Here is a 23,530-nt window from a genome sequence, read left to right on the forward strand (position 1 = left end):
CACTAAAACCACCTCGAGTAGTTCCTACAAAGCTGCGTTACAGAGACTCCGGGGTCGCTCTCGCATTCTACCGCTTGAAACTTCCGGTGCAGTATATACTAAATAGGAGGTAGGGGATGGGCATATCTTCTACTATTTACTCCGCGTCTAGCGGTAGGATCCATCCTATAGCGCTCTCTCTCGTTCTAGTGTCTCCTTCTGTAGACCATTTGTTGGATAACAAAGCAGAGCAAGGTTGGTCCTACCCATCACAGAATAAAGATGTTGACAAAGCTGATTCCCATCCAACGTATGCCGTGTCATAATTTGCACCACACTCCAAGCAGTTCGGTGATGTTTCCCGCCGCACGATATCATGCAAGTATTGCCTAAAACATCCAAACCAAAGTTTTATTAATTTTAAATCACATACATGATCACTTACCACCGTCAACTGACTACATCCAACACAAAAATAATTTTAACTGCGGCAAACAGCCGGTGTTTAATAAAATGTTGTTTGTTTAATATAAGGATTTTTTTTTATAGAACAAGTTGCAGGCTGATCTTATTTTAAGTGACATCAACTTCGTTGAAAACAGCATCGGAAGGAGCTGATGAAATTTTATTGAAATGACTTATTATGTACGAGAAATGCCATTATATCTCTTAATATGTCTTCACAAAACCTTTTAAGGAAATGCAGTCTGTAAGAGAATACAAATGCTTCTTTTAGATATCTCTTTCATATAAATCTTTTAATTAGTTTAGTAGACCTAAAATAGAATACACCTTTTATAATTTTCATAGCAAAATGCGCAAGAAATCTAAAACATTATAATTAATATTATGAGCACAACTGGATTTCTTTTAAGGGGCAAATAGCAGGATACTCAAATGATGGTAAGGCAGAGCTGACCGTGGCTGCTAGAGGGCTCGTGATAAGATCCTGTGTTTTTTATCCTGTTTTTTTGTTCCATTTTATTTACAGGCTCATCCTAATATGTAGTGTATAAGTAATTAATAACAAATGGGGTTCAAGGTTCTGTGCAGTTAATGTATCAGGAATAAGCAGGGCTCTTTGTGGCAAAGGATGGAGAGACTTTTTATTTGGATCGTGGATGGATATCGAATAACTCATATTTCTATAACAGAATATTTGCCTTTGTTCCTTGCTTAAGATCACCTGATACATTTTTAATGCAATGTACTATTTTACATTTATTTATTTATTATTAACAGCAAACAAATGCCAAAGAATAATTTTAATATAGACCAGTTGGGTAATTATATTTTTTTTTAAATTTAAACCAACATATTTATTTTATTGGTTTTAAAAAGAAAAACAAATTATTTTCATCCCCGATTCTTTCCCAAACTGTCACAAATATATCCAGTTCGAGTGTGGGACTAAGAAAACCGCTAAGCAGCGAATTTATACGCGAAAATGGTGACTGCTGACAGGACAGCTTTGTGAGCTCCACTCAAGCAGCAGGCCATGCTTCTGGGATAATATATATGAATAAAATTCAATTCATATATAATAATAATAATTTTTGATATCCTATTAAACATTTGTGTCTTTTAATTTAGTTATATTTATGAGTACATTCAGTACTAAACGCTCAAACCTAATAGATAAAATTTAGCCTAATTGTTTTAAATTTTGGTTCTTAAATCTTGGGTGAACCAGAAGAACTGGCAATGAACTCTCTGTCTCACTTTAAAATTGCCAAGGTTTTCTTACATATTAAGTTTGTAAGCACCTGCAACCATTACATCATGCTCCTCATCACATGTTAACGTAGTTAACTATGGTATTTAAATTAAATAATAATAGTAAATAAAGTGGACGTTCCACCTCTCATGACGATGGTTTCTTGACATTATAAATGTTATATCTAAAGCTTTTTCTTTCAGTTTTTAAAAACAGTTTAGTAGTTTTTGAGATTAGCTCGTTCAACGAAACATCTCTTCTCTTTAGCTTTATACTATATGTTAGTATCAAAAAAAAAATATAAAAAAAATCAGAGGCGCTACAACCTTTAGTTCTTGGCCTCAGATTTCTGAATCTGTTTCAGGATCATTTTTAAATCTAATAAGGAATTAGGTGATCAGCCTCCAGTGCCTGACACACGCCGTCGACTTTTTGTGTCTAAGACATGTCGGTTTCCTCACGATGTTTTCCTTCACCGTTCGAGCAAATGTTAAATGCGCATAGAAAGTAAGTCCATTGATGCACATCCGGGGATCGAACCTGCGACCTCAGGTATGAGTTTCGCACGCTGAAGCCACTAGGCCAACACTGCTCTTTGGTATATGGTATTATCTGTCCTATAATTAAAAAAAATTCACCCACTGTAATGCCTAGTATAATGGTGAATATTCTAAAGCCGTTATTAATGAACAACGCAGGCCAATAGATTCTGAGACTAACGAGTTTATACAAACGAGAAATCGACAGCTAAGTTATAGCTCCACCAACTTATCTGTGAAATGGAGAAAATGGGAACTACGGCCGCCATGTTGAAATGCCATTTGATTGTCAGTGTCTACTACATTCGGGTGTTCTGTGTTGTGTGTATATGCAAAATGCAGAATTCCTTTTTTGACGTGATAACGTCTTTAAAATCGTTTTAGTCGGGTGACATGTTCAGAAACTTGTGTCACACCAAAACCTCACGAGCGCGATCGCAGGTATAACGAGAGAGAGACGGACCGATCTCCCGTCTCATCTCGAGCGCTGCCAGTCATTCCGTGAATGTATGAAGAAAAATGTATATCATAGTCGAATAAGTAAACTTGTCATTTTACACCCGAAATTTATCATCAAAAGTGTGAATAAAACGATAGATGTAATTTAAAATTTGAAAAAATTGTTATCTTCATTAATTCCTTACTTCCCAAAAACTTATATCACCAATAAGACGTTATCACGTAAACATCTCGATCGTAAACCTACTTTACAAACAACCAATATTTATTTTTAATATAACGTCCTAGAGTGGGAAAAGGGCAAGAAGAAGAAGTTTATTTGCAAGTTATTAAATTTAATTTGCCTACTTTGCTAAACATTTAGTTTGTTAGTGGGGTACCTACATTATATCAATTGAATGCCAGAGAAAAAGCTAATGTATGTATCTACCTACATTATTTTTTTTATTTTTGAAGACTATTTAGTACTAATATTACCATTTTATTATTATAAAACAATGTTAGGTATTGTTTAAAATAATAAAATTATGTTTATATGTTTACCTAGTTTCTTATCTGACATACCCAATCATGGGTAACTTTTATTAATTTGCAACACTAAAGCGACGGTGGCGCTACCATTCAGTGCACAGATAAGTTGGTGGGTCTGTATGTTAGTATAATATGATAAACTGTATATGAAGATTTTTATTTTAATATAACTTGAATAAAATAAAACAAATTGAAAAATACTTAAATACTTTACTATAATTTAAAATAATCCTATTACATCATATTATCACCATTAAACAATTTGTGGTCATTCGGCCTCTTCAACTACTCTCACGAACACTTCATAATGCAACTTTAATTTTGTCTTTACCGAATTCTCTTCTTTACTTAGTAACTTAGTTCCCTTAAAGGTGTAAAGCGTTCCCATGTTTTCGCCTTCTTGCAACTTCATTGATGGAGGATATCTGAAAAAAAACATAAATATTTTTAGAATTGCTTAGAAAGGTAGAGGCTGGCAACACACTTGCGATTCGACTGGCAATGTAAGTGTCCATGGGCGGCGGTACCACTACTATCAGATGAGCCTCCTGCCCGTTTTCCCTTTGTCAAAAAAAACAGTGTCGCACAACCCTTGATTTTTGCCTCAGATTTCTGTTTCGTGATAGTTTATTTTAAATAGGCAGTAGATGATCAACCTTCTGTGCGTAACAGACGTGTTAAATTTTTGTGTCTCCGAATTCCTCACGATGTTTTTTTGACGATAGGTGAATGCACATTTGGGGTTTGAACCAACAACCTTCAGGACCAAGCGCATAATCACACCTATCATATATAACTAATACTTTGTATATTAATAAATACAGTCAAAATCTGTTATAACGACATCGAAGGGACTAATAATATTTGGTCGTAAAAACCGATAGTCGTAACCGATGACGTTGTTATTAAGTACCTTATACATAAAATTCAGCCGGGACCTTTGATTTTGGTCAGTATAACCGGTATGTTGTTCTAAACGATGTCGTCGTAAACGGTTTTGACTGCATTATGTACGTTACGCTAAGTGCACACGTATTAAAGAGTTCAACGCGCTTATAAAGTTCGGAAATTATATAACTCTTTGTTTAGTTATAAATGCAGAGCTTACATCACGGGAGATAGAATCTAAAAAAAAAAATATTGGTTGTTTGTAAAGTAGGTTTACGATCGAGATGTTTACGAGATAACGTCTTATTGGTGATATAAGTTTTTGGGAAGTAAGGAATTAATGAAGATAACAATTTTTTCAAATTTTAAATTACATCTATCGTTTTATTCACACTTTTGATGATAAATTTCGGGTGTAAAATGACAAGTTTACTTATTCGACTATGATATACATTTTTCTTCATACATTCACGGAATGACTGGCAGCGCTCGAGATGAGACGGGAGATCGGTCCGTCTCTCTCTCGTTATACCTGCGATCGCGCTCGTGAGGTTTTGGTGTGACACAAGTTTCTGAACATGTCACCCGACTAAAACGATTTTAAAGACGTTATCACGTCAAAAATGGTGCGTGTACTTATGTACGCGCGTAAGAAGTTATACTTCTTTGGCATTATTAAAAATAGTTTTTGATTGCATGCAAATAATTAATTACAATTAAATAATCAAAGACTGGAAAAGGAGTCATTATAGTCAATAAAGTTCAGTTTACATTTGAAAAATTAAATAAATAAATATTTATTATTATTCCCTTACATTAAGTGTAACATAAAGTCTATTATTATTCGAATGTTGTTTTTAAATTATGTCAAATCTTCCGTGGGCAACTTCATTCTGTTAATTTTGTGTCACGGTGCGCGCGCATCTTAAAATTTCACTCTCATCAATTTTTCATTGCGCCTAAAGAAGTATAACTTCAAAAATGTACTTTTTTACAGTACAAAATTTGCAGTAAAATTTTGTTATATTATTATTCAAAAAGGTAGATATTTTTTTTAGTTCTTGTAACTTAAGGGAAATCTCGCGTATATAAGGTTGTCATTATAAGTGCAATAGCAGGAACAAAGGTGCAAATAGGAAATCAAATAATACACTTAAAAAAAAATTAAACGCAAACACTAAAATTATGCATTAAATCTCTTATAGAGACGTTTTAGTTCCGACCAAATAACTTTAAAAGTATTTTTATTATGCCCTAAAATCGTAATTTACATTTTAATCTTTTTTATAAATTTAAAATACATATATTCTAAACTCCATTTAAATTACGTTAATTACTTCAAAATTTGCAATTCTAATTATTTTACATTCCATCTTCTATCGTATGGTTGTCATATTAATATTCATAATTTTATTGATCATAGTCTAAAATTATCTAGAACCAAAAATATGCTCAGAACATAATTTATATTATAAAACCTAATTTAAATAGCAACCCATTAAATATTATAACGATGATAATTAGCCTTGGAGCCATATAAACTCTTTTCAACCAAAATTCTGTTGAATTTATTACACCTCTATGCTATGTTGGCTCAGTGGTGAATGTTATATCTTCCACTTGAAGGTTGACAACTAGTTGTTTGCTATCGCAGAATTTACTGTGGTTACTAGCACATACGATAGAGCAGTGTTGGCTTAGTGGCTTCAGCGTGCGAATGTCATCCCGTAGATTCGATCCCCGGCTGTGCACCAATGGACTTTGTTTCAATGTGCGCATGTAACATTCGCTCAAATGGCGAAGGAAAACATCGTGAAACCAACATGTCTTAGACCCATAAATGCGACCGCGTGTGTCAGGCACTGGAGGCTGATCACCTACCTCAGAATCTGAGGATCAGAAATCAGATCAGAAATCTGAGGCCCAGACCTAAAGAGGTTGTAGCGCCACTGATTTATTTATTTTTTCCTAGCGCATACGGTAAAAATCATCGTTTGGAAATTAATATTCATGCCCTAGATGTCAATCCACCTCTCAAAGGATAATTATCTAAGGAGCAGATATTATGTAGAGCTTTAGGCCAACTTAAGTTTGTAGCGCCACTTTATATTTTTGTTTTCAACATGGTAATATTAATAATAATTAACGTTTAAATAGAACTAGTATTTCCGTTATTGTTAATTCCTCCAACCCACAAATTCCTCTCGATTTTCTCTTAACTGCGTTAGTTTATCAACACAATAATAGTCAATATACAGATAGGAGAGTCCTAGACTTTTATCCACTAAATATATCAGATTTTTTTGTTTGATTAAATATTAATTAATATGGTGTAATTAATTTAAATTTGCTGAGATTTATGAAGGTTGACTACTGTGTTTCCTGTGTTAAGTCTATTTCTTATTCACAAATTCAACGATAACTATGCTATATGAAATTAATAGTTTCATATGGCATATTTATTAATGAGTAAAAAGTAAGATTTTTCATTAAGTTCTAACATATATTGTTTATTGTGACATTTAATTATTTAGAAACGAGAAATATATAAATCAATATTTAATTAAAGATACATCTCACCCTCGTCCGGAATAGTAAATTTATACTTAACTTTATTTTAGAAATTATTTCCTATGACAGACTTCTTTATAATAGAAGTTATATTTTGTAAATAATTTTTGTTGTGCCTTTTCAAAAAAATGAGAAAGATTTAATTTGTTTTTGCTTGAGTACCAAGAAAGCTTAGACTTATTAAAAAGATTTCGAAAATTGCCGCTTCAACTTCGATTTCTTTAAAAAAGTCATGTTTTAAATAGTTTGCAACCCTAAAACACTACGCGGAAGATTTAGCCGATTCCCATACCGAATACCAGCAATTCTAAGCAGATTCATTAATATAGAAACCTACTTTATATTTCCATAATCTCAATAAATTACAATCATTAATTTAAAATAACCGGAATCATAAACTGCACTATATTATATTAAGACCTTGGGCGGTGACCTCAAACCGGAACATCGAAAGGTCATTGAAGGACGCTACATCTTCATAGGCTGAAGAATTCTAATCATAATAAATCACAGTTTACTAAATACTTTACTCGTATTGGAATGCTACTTAAGAAATCAACAGGCGTAATTTTTTGTGCATTCATAACCCATGTATTTAACTCGAATATTGGTTAAGTATACTGGATTTTAGACTAAAATACATATGTACATTATCACGACTAATATTATATTTTAAGAAATTAAAATAGTTTAGTATTTAGAACTGAGACAGGCTCTAAAGAATAATTGTATAATTATAGTTAAAGCTAGTCAGTTGTTATACGATAACGACATCATTATTTTTTATTTACAATTGTTATCTTTTTTACTGTTTTAATTATTGTTACCTGGTAAATATCAATTAGTATCCATAATTCCGCCATTGATCTATATTTTTCTTTTTAAGTGTATTGTTAATATCATTACTATACCTTGTGTAAATAAATAAAGCAATTTCGATTTCTTTTAAAAAGTAATGACAGATAAAGTTTAGAACCCTAAAACACTACGCGGAATAATTAGCCGATTCCCAAGAGAAAAAATAAAATGTGCGTGTACTAGTGTACACACGTTAGAAGTGAAACTTCTTTATGACCTTATTTTTCGAAAAATTATCTATATGCAACTAACTTTACAGAAATTGGTTAAATAAAGTTAAATTAATAAAGTTTAACAAAAGGCTTTTAATATCACAGACTTGAATACAAATAATACAATTATTTCATTTTACCTTATTACCACTAAGATTATTACAGAATTTCATAAATTGTAATATAATTTTTAGTATCATTGTTATGGTTATTTATAAATTTTTGTTATTAATGGTTTAGAATCTCTTCGAATCAACCGTGGTAGGGACGAGAAAAAGACGCGCGTAACGGTGAAATGTGACGCGTAACCGCAACATGTGACGCGTAACCGAAAAATGTGACGCGTAACGAAAAAATGTTACACAAATTTTTTTTCCAACCCCGATAAAGAAGTTTCACTTCAAAAAGAAAAAAAAAGATTAAAATTTCAACGCGTTACCTAATAATATTAGCGCATTCGTAATAATCCCACCGTCACGTTAGTTATGAACCGTTAGGTTAACGCAGTTTTTAGCCCTGGAAGTGTTAAGGTCATGTCTGGGCGAAAAAAAAAATGGTTGAAGGTTCGCGGGCCCCGATGACTTATCTAAAAATATATACGAAACCCACTCCTATAATGCCATATGTATGCTTACCCAGTATTAAGAAGATACGATATTTAACACAAAAATCATTGCAACACAGCGAACTTAAAAATAAATATAAAAACATCAAATTGGTTTCAATTAAAAACATTAAAAGATACGTACTGCGTCACTACTTCCGTTTCCATGCTATTTCTAGTCTCCGGATCAATAAGATTGCACTTCATTGCAACTTCTTGAGGTGATTGTACCTTATCAAAGTTATTGACTTGCCCCGACTCCGAACTACTAAACATCAGAATGTCTGGTGATATATACTTGCTAATTAACTCTTTAATTATTCTATGAACATATTGGAATCTAGGGGCATATATTTGGAAGCCAATGTAGTCGTTGGAGTCGCCCCTTCCCAAATGTTTGTATGTTCCGTCGTACGGAAACACGCCCTGTTGGTAGATATACATGTATTTTCCCTCATCTCCACGAACATATTTCCCCTCAGTTAACGGCCTGTAGTATTTCCCATCATCGTACTCGTCATATGTTTTGGGTTTATACTTTCCATCATCAAAGGGTGAACTTTGAACTGCCGACCACAATGTCACCAAGAACAACTGAAAATTAGAAAATTATTTTAACTAAACTTCAAAGAAACTTTATTTTCTCAAAGAACATTCACTTAGCGAGAAAATTATTAAGTTAGTTATACATAGTGTTATGAAATTCAAAATTCAAAAATCATTTAATCATATAGGTAACACATTATACACTTATGACTTGTCAGTAAAGAAATACATATTAATGCTTCTAATTTTACATTTAGTGCCAGTTCTCAAATCAAGGGCGTAGAACGGAAGAGAATTATTTGCGAATAAACTATATAAACTAAAAATATTAGTTTCTAACAATATGTTCAATATTTTTTACAAAAGTGCAGGTAGGTCGCATAGATGTTACAACAGGCATTATGTGACTAAAGAATAGTAATAATTTATTAGACTTTAGATTTGTGAACATATTTGTATCTAATTTCAGGCTATTTAGCTATGCAAATTGTAAAATATAACCCGATTACTGACTGTACCAAATCATAATTATACAAAATTAATTCAAAACAATGAAGGTAACATTAAATTGTTGTAAAAATGTCCAGTTATTACATATTCAGGGTTCAAAATTCCGAGCGAAATTATGAATAAATTATGTCATAATACTCACAAGATTCCAAACAGGCTTCATTGTGTTGTTATCAAAAAATTCCTGAAGTTGTTATCATAGAATTATTTGCTAACAATGGTATTTTCACGCAACCAGTATAAGTTGTTTACTCCGCTGGTTATGTTTTGGATCTGAAACTAGATCAGATAATGTGTCATAAGTAAGCAGTATTTTAGTAAGAAAACAGCCAATATTCGTCAAATCTTATTCCTCATTGCCTTAATTAACATTTAGATGTATAATAAATTTTGTTCGAGACATACCAAAAGTGGATCAGAATCCTAAAATCAGGTGTGACGAGGTCGCTCAAGAATTAGCATAGCTTTATTAATGACATCGCATCTAAATTGCGACAGTATTGTTCACACACTCGATTTAATTAAAAATAATCACAATATCAGCGCAGGAGACGAGTAACTTATAAGCGGTTTATTTCTCATGATTGGATTAAGGGTAACATCTCGCCTGCGCATAATAAACCGCCTACCATAAAATGCAGTAAAATTATCACCGCGATTGCGATTCTGACGGCCTTGCAATTAACATTTATATAAACAAATTAAAAGGATGATTCCACATCCTGTTAGCCGTCACCAGTCACTATTAATATGACGATTATCCTTTTATGGTATCCTTGTTTAATATTCACTTACATAAAAGGCAGATCCGGACATCACCGATTTTATCTTAGCATTTGCATTTGTGACATTTCGCGTAAAACATTAAAAAACACATTCAAATGTCAGATCATCATTAACACTATATAATTATTTTAAATACACTAAACTAATTTGACGTTTAGATTGATATAGCGAACCAATTCATCCAATTTGCTCTTATATATTCTTGGGTAATATATGTTTTAAACAAGTCTGAGAGGAGTGTCACTGCAGAGGAATTTACAGATACTATGTCGCGGGAGGCGAAAAATGTTCTGGAAGTATGAACTTTTGTATAGAGTCAATGGCCCATGAAATTCCGTTGTGTAATTTATACATGTCATTATGTTTGATATCGAAATGTATACAACATAACAGCACATATAAATCAAAAGATAAAATTGAGAAAGCGTCTTAATTATTTAGCAAAGGCAATTTGTTATGATTCTTTCGATATTATTTATACGGAAAGTTTTGGAAAAAAAAATTTAGAATACATTTTACCTAAAACACGTACTTCTGGTTGAAGGCATTTCAAGGAATGTCACAAATATTTATAACCAGTTTAAAAACGGATTAAATCGATTAGAAGATTAATTGTTCCGTCACGTTATGCTACTGTCTCGCCTAGTTGCCGAATACGAAGTTTTAAACGATAAATGATGATTTAAGTTTAGTTTTAAAATTTACATATTAAGACTTTTAGTCTACTTTAAACCATCATAATGATCCAAACTTTGAATTTTAATGTATTCATATTTTGGTCGTAGCTTTAAATGAGTCAATATAATATTTTTCTGCAAAAACGGAAAACATATATTTCATTATAGATGTTCAAATTACGTTTAAAGTACTTATTCGTTTTATGACAGATTCATTAATAATTATTAAATAACTACATACTTACACTTATGAAAGTGTATACACCGACAAACTTGAAAAATTATAATTAATTTAAATAAGATCACAGTCTATCAACAACGCTAAAAACGCACACTAAAAATAAAATATACAATTTATAAAATAAAAAACCTTTGTGATTTTCCTTGAAATGACGCTTTTCGATTTATTTAGAAACATTATACAATGCTTAGACTTACCCCATTATTTATAAAAATAATAAACGCATCTGTGGAGTTACTTTATAAGTACACCCCACTTTAGGTTGGTTATTTATTAAATAACTCAAGGTAAGAAATTCTACATTTATGATTTAACTAAATATAAAATATCTCCATGTAATGAAATTTTAGTAACGAGGAGTTGGTTGGTTGTCGTTCGATTCTTGATTGATTTCGGCACATCTACCTACCAAAGAGAACGTGAAATCACGCAGAAAATTGTCTCAAAACCTAAGAATTAACGGAATTTTAAACTCGTTTAAAAGTAAAACTTATAAATAATACATGAAATATTAACGATAATTGAAAGTGTCTCTGATTATCATACATCTACATTTGCTCTTGTATTTATCAAGATTTTTTTATTAATGGCGTCTCTGACAACTACTCTGGAAATATCCTCATAATATTTATGGGCAAGTCGGGACCCGCTGCCCGGCGCTACCCAAGTTGCCTTTCGTGCTATTTATGTTAGTCGCATATTTGACAATCTTGCAGCAATTTTTTCCAGCTGCGATCTGTGCTCAAGCAACATATCGGATAGTTATCAAGATTTAACACCTAAAAACTGTACAATAAAGCTTAATACAGTTTATACAACGCAGCTTATAAACTTTATTCATTGTGTGCTATACATTAAACACTTTTTCAGAACTTTGCTAAACTGTCTAAGAACAAATTCTTCAGTTTGGAATTCGTTGACACATAAAAAGGACTATGAGGATCAAGCAGTGATGGCCTAGTGGCTTAAGCGTGTGACTATCAACCCAGAGATCGTGCGTTCGAATCACGGCTGTGCGCCAATGGCTTTTATGTGAGCAATAAACTTTTACTCCTACGGGTAATAGAAAACATATTAAATGGCCATGTTTTAAAAATCACTGGGCTGATCACCTACTTCAAAAATCATCAAAGAAAGTGATGTAATCTGCAGCCAAGATACCAGATCATATACCTCGATATAATGTAATTTACAAAAATATTTTTTGAAGTGAAACTTCTTTAGGCGCTTGAGGGTAAAATTATTACGGATGAAACGTCACGAAGATGTGGTTTTTTCAGGGTTTTTGTCGAAGAAAAGGGAGAGAGAGATTGAGACGGATTGAGAGAGAGTGAGAAAGTGAGATGGTGGCAAATCCGTTGCATAACGTCTTGTGCAGTAAACCATTTTTTATTTATATATATTATCATTAGCACGTATACAGTGTGTAAACAGTGTGAATATAGATATACAAATACATGGAGTGATCATATACTGGTACATGATCATCAATTGGGGCTTTTACCTTTGTAATAATTAATTTACAAAGAAGTTTCACTTCTGACATGTGTATTTTGTACGCACGCGCTTTTTTTAAATAAATATTTACTTAGATATAGAAAATTGCAAATAATTTTATTTTTGCGATGTAAGCTGTAGTCGGTACCGTCGATCTGGTTGTTCCACAGCGATGCAAATCTTCAACCACATCTCGACTCTTTTTGCTTTATATCCCTCATAAGCAGTTGTTTCTTATAACATAACTTGATACAACTTAAGCCATCTGGAACATTTTCATTGCCAAATATTAAATTTCATATAAACTCTTTGTTCGATTATTCATTATGTAATTCGATATAGGTACGATATACGACTATACAGCAAGTCAAACTCTGCGCCATAAAAGAAAAACAATTGTGCAAGAAACAAAAGAAAAACAATGTCCTTATAAACAAATATCTATGCCCGATGCTTGACAAAATGAATTATATTTTACACACTGTACCCGACAACTAATAGTCGTAATGAAATAATATCTAATAAAGGTAATGGGACAATTATTTTAAAAATAAAAAATAAAAGATTTCAATTATAAGCGTGAAATATAGAAGATTCTAGTGATAAATATGTATACGTATTTCATCATATAATTTTTTTGCCCCTTATTGATCGTTATAGCAAAAATCCTTACAAATGAATGTGTTTTCTTTGAAGGCGTAAAGTTTTATAAAATAATATCAAATAAAACTTTATTAACTTGGTCACTTCTACGTAACAAAAAGACTTCCAATAGGTATAGTAACTAAATGTTTATCTCTATTTAAAATAACTATTACTAATAAAATACAAGTATTTCAAAGTTTATTAGACAAATTGATTGACAGGGTATTTGCTACTAGGAGGATAAAAGTATATTTTACTTTTTTTGGCAAAGAACTGGTTTCACATTGAATAAAGTGATAACTTCCGCCCACGGACCGCCCATGACCCGCCCACCTGCAACACCGGGGGTTAGCAGGTGTGTTGCCGACCTTTCAGGGAATGGTATGCTCTTTTCTTATGGACCGCCGTATCGATTTGGAAATACTTCTACAGGCAGCTGCTTCCACAAAGAGGTGGTAAGCGGCACTGCTTATAACAACCTCTAATGTTTACTGTAATAGACATCATAATTAAATTCAACCAAAATTGTCGTACCAACAAACATTTTGTTTTGTCTTTCCCAATTATGATTAATAATGTAAAATAAAACAAATGAGTAAAATATATTTATAAAAAGAACAATAAATAAGCAGTCTCAACTATATAATATCTAAAAACTAAACTAAATCTTAACATTAACTTAAATGAGTTAAGGTGAACATCAGGAGGATGTTTGGACTATCCTACCAAAACCTTTTTATGTGGTTACTTACACCACATAATTGTTATTATATGACCATATGACGTGTTTTAACCTGAAAGTTGACTACGACGAAAATAAAAAATAAATCATTTTGAATTAAACTCATGGTGCGAATACCTTGGAATTTCGAATTAAAATTGTTTTGCATCGGATGAATCTAGTAGTAGCTGGGCTACTCACGAGTCCTTGGGTGGAATGCCTGGCGAACCCCGAGGGCCCACCTTAAAGGCGTGTGAAGGGCGTGTGAGGTGTTTAGTGGGTGGGATCTCGCTACCCCTCTGAATAGCAGAGGGATTTGAGTGTAGACCCAGCCCCACAGTCCCCGCTCAATCTCGACATCCATGGCGCGAGCCTGCGTAAGCGTATTTTCACCTCATAAAAAAAAATACTCACCAGTACTAGACTACCTATGCCGTGTGATGTGCTATGAAACAAGTATATATCCAAGTGGATATTGTTTTTGTCACGAGCCAGGATTCGCACCAGATTATATTCATTATAAAAAAACAAAAGTTATATACCTAGGTATTAGGTAACACTGAAAATGTTTAGAAAATGAAAAACAACTTAATGTAGAAATTGGCCAATACTTTATTGTTTTTCGAAGTAATCTCCGTTCCTTTCTACACATCGTAACATTCGATGGAACCACTGAGAAAAGCAGTGGGTCTCTTCTATGGCATTTTCGTGCGCTTTCATCGCATCGTCAGGGCTCGTAAAGCGAATATCTCGAATTTTATATTTAGTTTTGGGTTCGTAGCTTTATATCCAGCTTTCATCACCTGTGACGATGTCAAATACAGCATTTGAGTCGAAGCCGTTGAACTTATCTAACATTTAGCGACATCAGTCCATGCGAAGGTGTTTCTGTGAAGGTGTAATATTTTTTGAACTTGACTCATTCCAATGCCTAGGCTTGCCCGTATCTGCTGATAGGTCACTCTCTTATCATCCTCTATAATGCGTCGCACAGCACTGATGCTATCTTCAGTAGTCGCTGTTAAAGGACGTCTCTCACGCGGATCATCATTGAGATTGCTATGACCACGCTTAAACTCGTTAAACCAATTGTAAATAGTGGCACGATATGGGGCTTCATTAAGAAATGCTAATCGCAGCTTTGTTGTTGAGTAAACCCACGACGAAAGTCATAATAAATCACTGACCGAAAATTTTCTCGCGTTAGGTTAATTTTCACGTGTAACAAGAGTTTAAGATTTGCCGCCAATTCACAAAAACAAATGACAAATGAATGCGATATACTACATTAGTTAGTACCAAAGAGTTCTAAAATTGAAATTCAATAAAAGTTTTCATTAGCAATGTTTCTAAGTGGCCAGTTCTAAAAATTTTCAGTGTCACCCACGTACCAACAGTTCCGCTTAACAAAAATCTAAGTATTTGTTTTTTATTTATCAGAGCAGTGTTGGCCTAGTGGCTTCAGCGTGCGACTCTCATACCTGAGGCTGTAGGTTCGATACCCGGCTGTGCACCAATGGACTTTCTTTCTATGTGCGCATTTAACATTTGCTCGAACGGTGAAGGAAAACATCGTGAGGAAACCGACATGTCTTAGAACCAAAAAGTCGACGGCGTGTGTCAGGCACTGGAGGCTGATCACCTACTTGCCTATTAGATTTAAAAATGATCATGAAACATATTCAGAAATCTGAGGCCAAGACCTTACAGAGGTTGTAGCATCATTGAATTGTTTTATTTTATATGTATCAGTTAATCAATAAATAACGGTTTGTATATCATTAAAACAACATAGAAAATGGCTTATTAATTCTCAACTAAAGTGCTCAATAATGTTCCTACAAGAAATTTACATATTCAAGGAAAAATGTAACGACCTGATTATGTAAGAAACTAAATTTAGTTTTAAAATTTTACGACTGGTAATAAAAAACCCATCCTATTTTATATTAAAGGCTAGTTATATGCCATTTTGTTTTAAAAAATAAATAATATAAAGATAATCGAATTTAAAATAATATTAAGACATTAATGGGTCATTAGGTAATAAATTTGCATAAATTATATATAGCTTCTGTTTTTCAACTTTGATTTTGTTAATTCAGTAAACACTGCGTAATTGCTGTGGACTGGATTTTATACTTCTTTCCACGAAAATCGTTATTTAGATATGAATTTATAATATCTATTGCTAGTTGTACTATTTAAATATATTGTAAACCAAATGATTGTTTAAAATAATCATGATTTTAATCTGATAAGCACAGTAGATAGTTTAGTATATTTGGCCAATTAATTTTGCGTCAATTAAGACAAGACCCCCTGCATAGCACATTATGAATACCACTTCCGAAATTAATACTAAAATCAATTTACAAGTGTGGTATTTTTATTAATTCGAAACTGTTTGAAAATTTGTTGTATACAATCGATAGCATACTAAGTGATATCGTTAAACTTTAAACGTTATAAGATAATAATATACCTTAAATATAAAAAATAAATCAATGGCGCTACAACCTTTTTAGGTCTGGGCCTCAAATTGTATGTATCTGTTTTCCTTCACCGTTCGAGCAAATATTAATTGCGCACATAGAAAGAAAGTCAATTGGTGCACAGCCGGGGATCGAACCTACGACCTCAGGGATGAGAGTCGTACGCTGTATCCACTAGGCCAGCACCTTAAATATACTTGAAAATAAATAAACAATAGAATACAGGGGAAATTGCTTTATTTACATGAATCACAAATATTGTAACAACAGGTACTTGCATACTGATGCGCATATATAATCTGTATATTAAATACTACTTTTAGGGTAAATGGGCGCCGCTGGCGATGAAGCCTCTTTCGTCAGCTGTGTAGTCAACTCTGTAGGTGACACCGTCTGGGCCGACGTATTCGTAGAATCCTTTTGTCCTCATGCCTTCGAAATCATTGCCCTTTTCAATTTGACCAGATTCCTCGGCGAGGATTTTGTTCTCTGTCTCGTACAGGTAGTGGTAGCCGTCGGGGAGGACGTCGCCATCTTGACGGATGATTCCGTATTTGTAGTCGTATGTTCCAGGGGTGACCACTTTTGGTACTACTGGGACAGGGGTATTGTACACTGGCTTGTAAGTGACAGGCACGGTGACGTAGACAGGGGCAGCTGTGGCGACAGGCGCGGCTGTTTTAACAGGCGCGGCTGTGGCTGGGACTGGCACTTTTGCGCTAAAAGTTATAGGAACTATTATGTAACTATTATCTTAATTTATCTAAAAATATTTTTTATACAGAGGGTGTACGGACTGGACATTCATCTGATGATAAGTGATAACACCGCCCTTGGACACGTGCCACGTGTGTTGCCGGCTTTTTAAGAATTGGTACGCTCTTTAATATTAATCTAAAAAGTTTCTGGAAATTTAGTCTGAGTCTGTCGGGTAGAAGTGTGAACCAATTCGACTGAGGTCCTAAAACAGCGTACTAATTTTTAAAAGGCTACGCACTTGCGAGCCTTCTGGCAATGTGACTGTCCATGGGCGATGGTATCCCTTAACATCAGATGAGCATCCTGCGCCTTTGCCCCCTTATATATATATATATATATAAAAGTGTATCTGTTGTCTACGTCTGATCTCAATGCGCAAAACTTTTCGCTACTTTAACTGATAAACAACAATGGTTAGCTTTAAGATGAGTTAAACTTTATGCAATATTCCAATGACCCTATAAAATTCTACAATAATTTTATAGGTGAACTTAGTATTCATCTATGAATAAAATAATTTGTGATAAGGCAAACTACTACGAATTTTATAACCATCACATTACCATGAAACCCATGTTAGGTCATTATCGCATTACCAATTGAAATTGAATTAGGCCAATTGTATACTTTACATACATTGGAATATTATGTCTTTATCAGTGATATGTACATCGTAATTATCTTATAATTTTATGTTCGTAGACGCGGTTATAAATTCATATGATGATCATTATTTTCATAATTTTATTACCGCACTTTGCACAATCGACACAAAAGGCAATGCTGTATTATTAATTAAATTGGTTATGGGATACATGAACACAGTTATTACGTTGAACTTTGAGAAATTTATTCTGTATGACATATTTAAGATGCCTTGACTGTAATTTACTTAGGGTCTGTTTCACAATGTATGGATAAAGTACCAAATAGCTATGCAACACAAATTATTTGGAAGATAAATTGTGATATTTGACATTCATCGGACTCATAACTTATGATGGACTTTATGTGACGAATAGCGCTATCTGACAGTCGTGAAACGCAACAATAGTGTTTATCCTACCAATAAGTAATAAATAGCTAATTTGGAACTTATGTAGAACTTATCCGTACATTGTGAATCAAACCCTAAGTATTGTTTTATTGACATAACTTTCACACATTTGATAATAAAACAATTTTTACACGCGAAACGTCGGTTAAATTTAAAATTATGAAAAATAATTGTAAATACATAACTTCAATCCGGTTAAAAATTGTTTTATAATCAAATGTAATTTACTTCTTGACAAAGCTTTTTAAAATACCTATTTGATTCGTTTTTAAATAAAATACTGACGTTTCGTGTTAACTAAATTACCTGACTTCTTTTTCGGGCCTGTACTTTTCGATGTTATCCTTGTTGCCTACGTAGAAACCTCCTGGACCTCCCTTGTCAGAGGATCCAGTGTAGAATCCACCAGCACCGCCACGGTCACCACGGTCGCCACTGGGGAAAACAGCTTTATTAAATCATCATTATATATTTAAGAAAACATATATGTACATACATTCAATCACAAAAGTCAAAATATATATATTTCTAGCGGACCCGACAATCATTGCTTGGACACACGTCTTGGATATAAAAAGAAAATCATATAATTGTAAATCTAAATCTTTCTCGAATCCAGTTGAACTTACACAAAAAGTTCATCAAAATCGCTCATGCCGTTTAGGAAGAGTTTACTCACTATAATAATAAACTCACTCCCAGAGGATTTATATATATAAAAGTATAAATGTAAAATTTAATTCTTAATATTGTCGTAGGTTTACGTGAGTATTAAATATAAACTTTCAACTTTTACGTACATTACTTACGTAATTACGTAAAAGTTGAAATTAAAATTATTTACTATTAAAACCTTGCTTACTTGTATAGTCCAGAGTTGTCTGGGATATAGCGTCCAGAATTGTCGTATTTGCCGCCTTGATATTTTCCAGATTCGTATTTACCCGATCCATATAAGTTAGGATCATATCTGCCGTCAGTAGCTGCTCTTACAGTTCTGTCGAAAAGTATACAATATGTTAAATACGGCGTGCATGATGATGGATTACCGTCGAAAACTCGAAATATTACCGCTTTTCAATGTGTTTAAAAATAAATGTAACGCCATATACAAAATCAAAACCTTAATATATTAAAGTTATCCTATAAATAAATTATATTTAGTGAAAATACAGTACTTAACTCATATTCAAATTGATTTAAAAAAACGCATATATTACCTGTATTCAGCCGCGAGGGCCACAGCCAAGACACAACCAAATACCTGAAACACCACATCACAATCACTATATTTCAATATATTATTTAATATTATTTTCGGGAACGCACATCAGCCATGCTTACCAAGAGCAACCGCATTATGATTATCTAAGAGACGAATGTTGAATTTTCAAGCATCAATGTCTTTTTATATCTTTTTCGACTAACATTAATCTCCATGATTCTTGTTCCTGCCATTTATAATGAGATGATACAATAAATATGTATGATCGGTTCTAGGTTGCATAGTGTGACATATTTAAAAACATAATTTAATGTTTAAAGGATTAAATAGTTTCACTTGATAAATATGTTGCGTCTGCGTAATGCTACATGTAAATTCAATATTTTGGAATTATACTGAATGATTCCAAAATAAATTTTTACTTTAAAATATTCCGTATACTTTACGTACTTAAAATGATTAATATATTTTCAGTAACTAATTATTAAAGTAACCAGTAAGTATCGCAATACAGCGAGGAAGCTGCCAGCGTTTAAGGTAAACAGCCACAGGGACCAAACTTTTTAAATTTGTTTTAATTTTCTTTTATTAATTTTTAATTACTTTGTAGGTTAAGAAAATTTTAAATAATGTATATTGTTAAAGTGTTGTGTTATATATTCCTGAAATCGATTACTTTAACTTTCCGTCTGATGTTCTTATCTAACAATTAGATTATTATATGTAAGGAATACATAAAATATAACTGAGAAGTCACAGGCTCCTGATATAGTTATCACTATTCAGGAGCCTCTATCTTATGAAATATGTTGTTTTTTTTATAGAACAGGGGGCAAAAGGCACCTGCCCTTTAAGCCTAGCTTACGTGGCTGAAAGCCTTACCACTGCCCATGGACACTCTCAATGCCAGTGCTCACAAGTGCGTAACCACCTTTCAAGAATTGGTTTGTTTTTACAAAATTATAACATTATGTTAGATTTCTAAACTTGTATAGTATTTTTTAAATATATTTAGCGCCGCTTCGATATTTGCAACTAAATAAAAAAATACAGGGCTGAATAGATACAAATAGTTATATGTATTGATTCGATGTACTGAATTTGATTTCAAGAAATACTATTTGAATTCAAATTTATCTTAAAAGCATCTCACGCTTCAAACTCGCTTTAGAGTCTAGTATTTTGCATAAGTAACCATAATTATAAATATATGTCTTATAACACTTAGAGTAGTGATAGCTTGGTGGTAATGCGATGACACTGAGACCGTGTGTTCGAATTCCAACTTATCGATAATAGATTTAGAATCTTTGCAATTAACTGGCTTTCTAACTTTAGGAATCGGCTTGTTTTAAATCTAAAACGTGACAAGTAGGTTGTAGAAATCTAAGAAGCTAAAAAACATTTTAACCACACAATATCACATAGTTCAAGATATCACATAGCTTATTATACACAATTTAAGGTGTTTCCTATTACTACAAGTATTTTAATATGCGTAGTTAAAAAGAATCATTGCGAAACGCTTGAACGTACATTGAATTCCAATCATAAATTAATTTAAAAAAATTAAATAATAAAAAACAATAAATTATTAATATGTCTATCACATTGGTGATAGTCCTGGTAAATGCGATTTATAAAATATAGTTAATAATAAAAAATATACTCTTAATGAAAAATCAAATCTCCGTGTGTTATAAATATCTGTATCATGTCCTACATATGACATTATCAATTAATAGAAAAAGAAAAAATCTTTTCATAGTTTTGTTTTGTTTTTAAAATCAGGCAATTATAGAAAAACTTTGAGACATTTGACATATATATGTTTACTAGAAATGATAATATATTTTGAATTTAATGGTGACTCAATCTCATTTTAAATATTTATAGTTTGCTTTAAATTACATTTTAAATTGAATATTTAAAGTTCGGAAGTTTGCTGGTGTACACGTGAATGTCCAAATAAATTATTTTAAACTTGTTACAGTTTTTAAGGTTGTGTTTTCTCACACACGATTATTGAAGTTAAAATACTTTACAGTAGGCGCTAAAGCGTCATTAATAAGGCATGTATTCTATAGACGTTCTTAAAGACCTTCTTCTTTTTTTAATTTTGGGAATTTCAGGGTCCCTCTAAAACCAAACGGATCAGTTCACCATGAACGGTGGGCATGTAACAGATTCTCTTAATCAGTGCCCCCATTAGGAGCGCCCGGTTTTGCAGCAGCTGGTTGGTTTATCAGCATCTGGGATACATTCCCGAACCCTCCTCGCCTTTCTTATGATAGCGTCGAATAATACTCTAAATACATTTTTTTTTTAAAAGACATTTCACTGTTCACACCAATTGACCTAGTCCCATGCTAAGCTGGTGAAGCTTGTGTTATGGGTACTAGACAACGGATATACATACATATTATAAATAGATAGACATATAAATACATATTTAAACACCCAAAACCTAAGCACAACACCAAATGCTCATCACATCGATGTTCGTCTCAGCCGGGGATCGAACCCGGGACCCATGGATTCGCAGTCAGCGGTACTAACCACTAGACCAATGAGAATTGGCATGGGCCGTCGTTGTAAGCGGCCAATATGGTTTCTACCACGGCGGGAAGCGACAGATCTTAATCTTAAAGCCTGATTCACGCTACACCGTGTCTCGACCGGGCCGTGCCCCGGCCGGGGCACGGTCTAACATTATTGATATACTTTTGTATGAAGTAATTCATGCCTGACCGTGGCTCGGCCGGGGCACGGCCGGGGCACGGCGTTGTAATGTCGGTGGGTATTGTTTCCCGGCTCCGGCACGGTCCGGCCCCGGCACGTCGTAACATGAACGTAGGCGCCCGGGCACCCAACGTCAAATCTTAGTGAGGTTGAATTTTTTCTATGTACGATAAATATGGCTTTTGAAATCTTGTAATTTTTTTGGTTAGATCTGGTTTTAATTTTTCAAGTAAATGAGTAAAGCATTCTTTAGATATTCTAAAATAACCATAAAACTTGCTCTCGTCGTATATTAATTCTTTGTAAAGTAAAGAAAATTCCCCTTCTGCTTCTCGCTTTCTCCAGGTTGGATGTACACCCGATCTTCTTTTAGTACTTTCGCTTCGTTTTTCTAATACTTCGTCATTGATGGCAATTGCAATAGCTGCCAATTCAAATTGTGAAAATTGCATAATTACTTAAGCGTCAAGTCTATCGACAGATGAAATCACTAGCTGACAAAAACAGATATAGTGGTGCAAGCACGTACGTGCGTACACCCAAACAGCCCGGTGTAACATGAATCAATGTCCAGGACGGCGCACGGTGGCCGTGTCCCGGCCGAGGCCCGGCCCGGTCGCGACACGGTGTAGCGTGAATCAGCCTTTATAGTTAGGCAAACATCTAAACTCTAAAGAGTGTTGCGTGATAACAAAGGCAGCCCTATTTCAAAACACTACAATATATGATATATGAAAAAATACAATAGGAATTAGTAATAAAATTCAATCTGATAATAACTAAGAAATATTTATTCGGGTCTGGGGTTCATACACCATGGGGCCGAAAATTAAAAAACGCAATGACATTTTTCTAAGTATATGCTACAATAGTAGTATCAGCTTCGCCCCGTTGGAAAGAAAATAAAAATTTAAACTTAATATTAAAAGAATGTAAAATAAATAGCGATCTAACTCATATATGAAACAGCTGCTTGATTAAAACCTGTACACATTGTTTAGTTCGGTGATTTTAGTGATTGTTCTTGATATACAAAATGAATAGTAATTATATCAGAGATTTAAAATAGAAAGGTCTAAGTGTTTTCTAATCTATCTATAATATCATGAACTACAATAGAGATAATATTGAAAGGCTGCCCAAGCCGTACGCCGCACAGTGGTCTGAAATCCCAAAAAGCTGGCCAAAGGTAGGAAAAAATATTTTTTTTTTCAGGGACTTTTCATGGTTGGAATAGTTTTAGTGGTATATCTAGTATGTATTCTGACCAT

General features: G+C 33.3%; 2 protein-coding genes across 3 annotated transcripts; both read right to left on the reverse strand.

Moving 5' to 3' along the window:
• Positions 1-3,419: 3,419 nt before the first annotated feature.
• LOC125056207 lies at positions 3,420-10,463 on the reverse strand. 2 transcript variants are annotated; one of them, XM_047659212.1, is made up of 4 exons: positions 10,210-10,463; positions 9,557-9,693; positions 8,504-8,952; positions 3,420-3,650 (listed from the first exon to the last, which is right to left on the reverse strand). In XM_047659212.1, the coding sequence occupies exons 2-4, from the start codon at positions 9,575-9,577 to the stop codon at positions 3,494-3,496; spliced, it is 627 nt and encodes a 208-aa protein (XP_047515168.1). In that variant the 5' UTR covers positions 9,578-9,693; positions 10,210-10,463; the 3' UTR covers positions 3,420-3,493. The 2 variants fall into 2 exon arrangements, with proteins under 2 accessions (XP_047515168.1, XP_047515169.1); XM_047659213.1 differs by lacking the exon at positions 10,210-10,463 and adding an exon at positions 9,820-10,113.
• A 6,233-nt stretch (positions 10,464-16,696) lies between these two features.
• LOC125056076 (larval cuticle protein LCP-30-like) lies at positions 16,697-19,730 on the reverse strand. Its single transcript, XM_047658993.1, has 5 exons — positions 19,637-19,730; positions 19,513-19,556; positions 19,155-19,289; positions 18,599-18,727; positions 16,697-17,195 (listed from the first exon to the last, which is right to left on the reverse strand). Exons 1-5 carry the CDS (start codon positions 19,649-19,651, stop codon positions 16,796-16,798), a joined length of 723 nt encoding a protein of 240 aa, XP_047514949.1. The 5' UTR covers positions 19,652-19,730; the 3' UTR covers positions 16,697-16,795.
• Positions 19,731-23,530: the final 3,800 nt, after the last annotated feature.

The sequence above is a fragment of the Pieris napi genome, chromosome 14 (genome assembly GCF_905475465.1).
Source record: "Pieris napi chromosome 14, ilPieNapi1.2, whole genome shotgun sequence".
NCBI lineage: Eukaryota > Metazoa > Arthropoda > Insecta > Lepidoptera > Pieridae > Pieris > Pieris napi.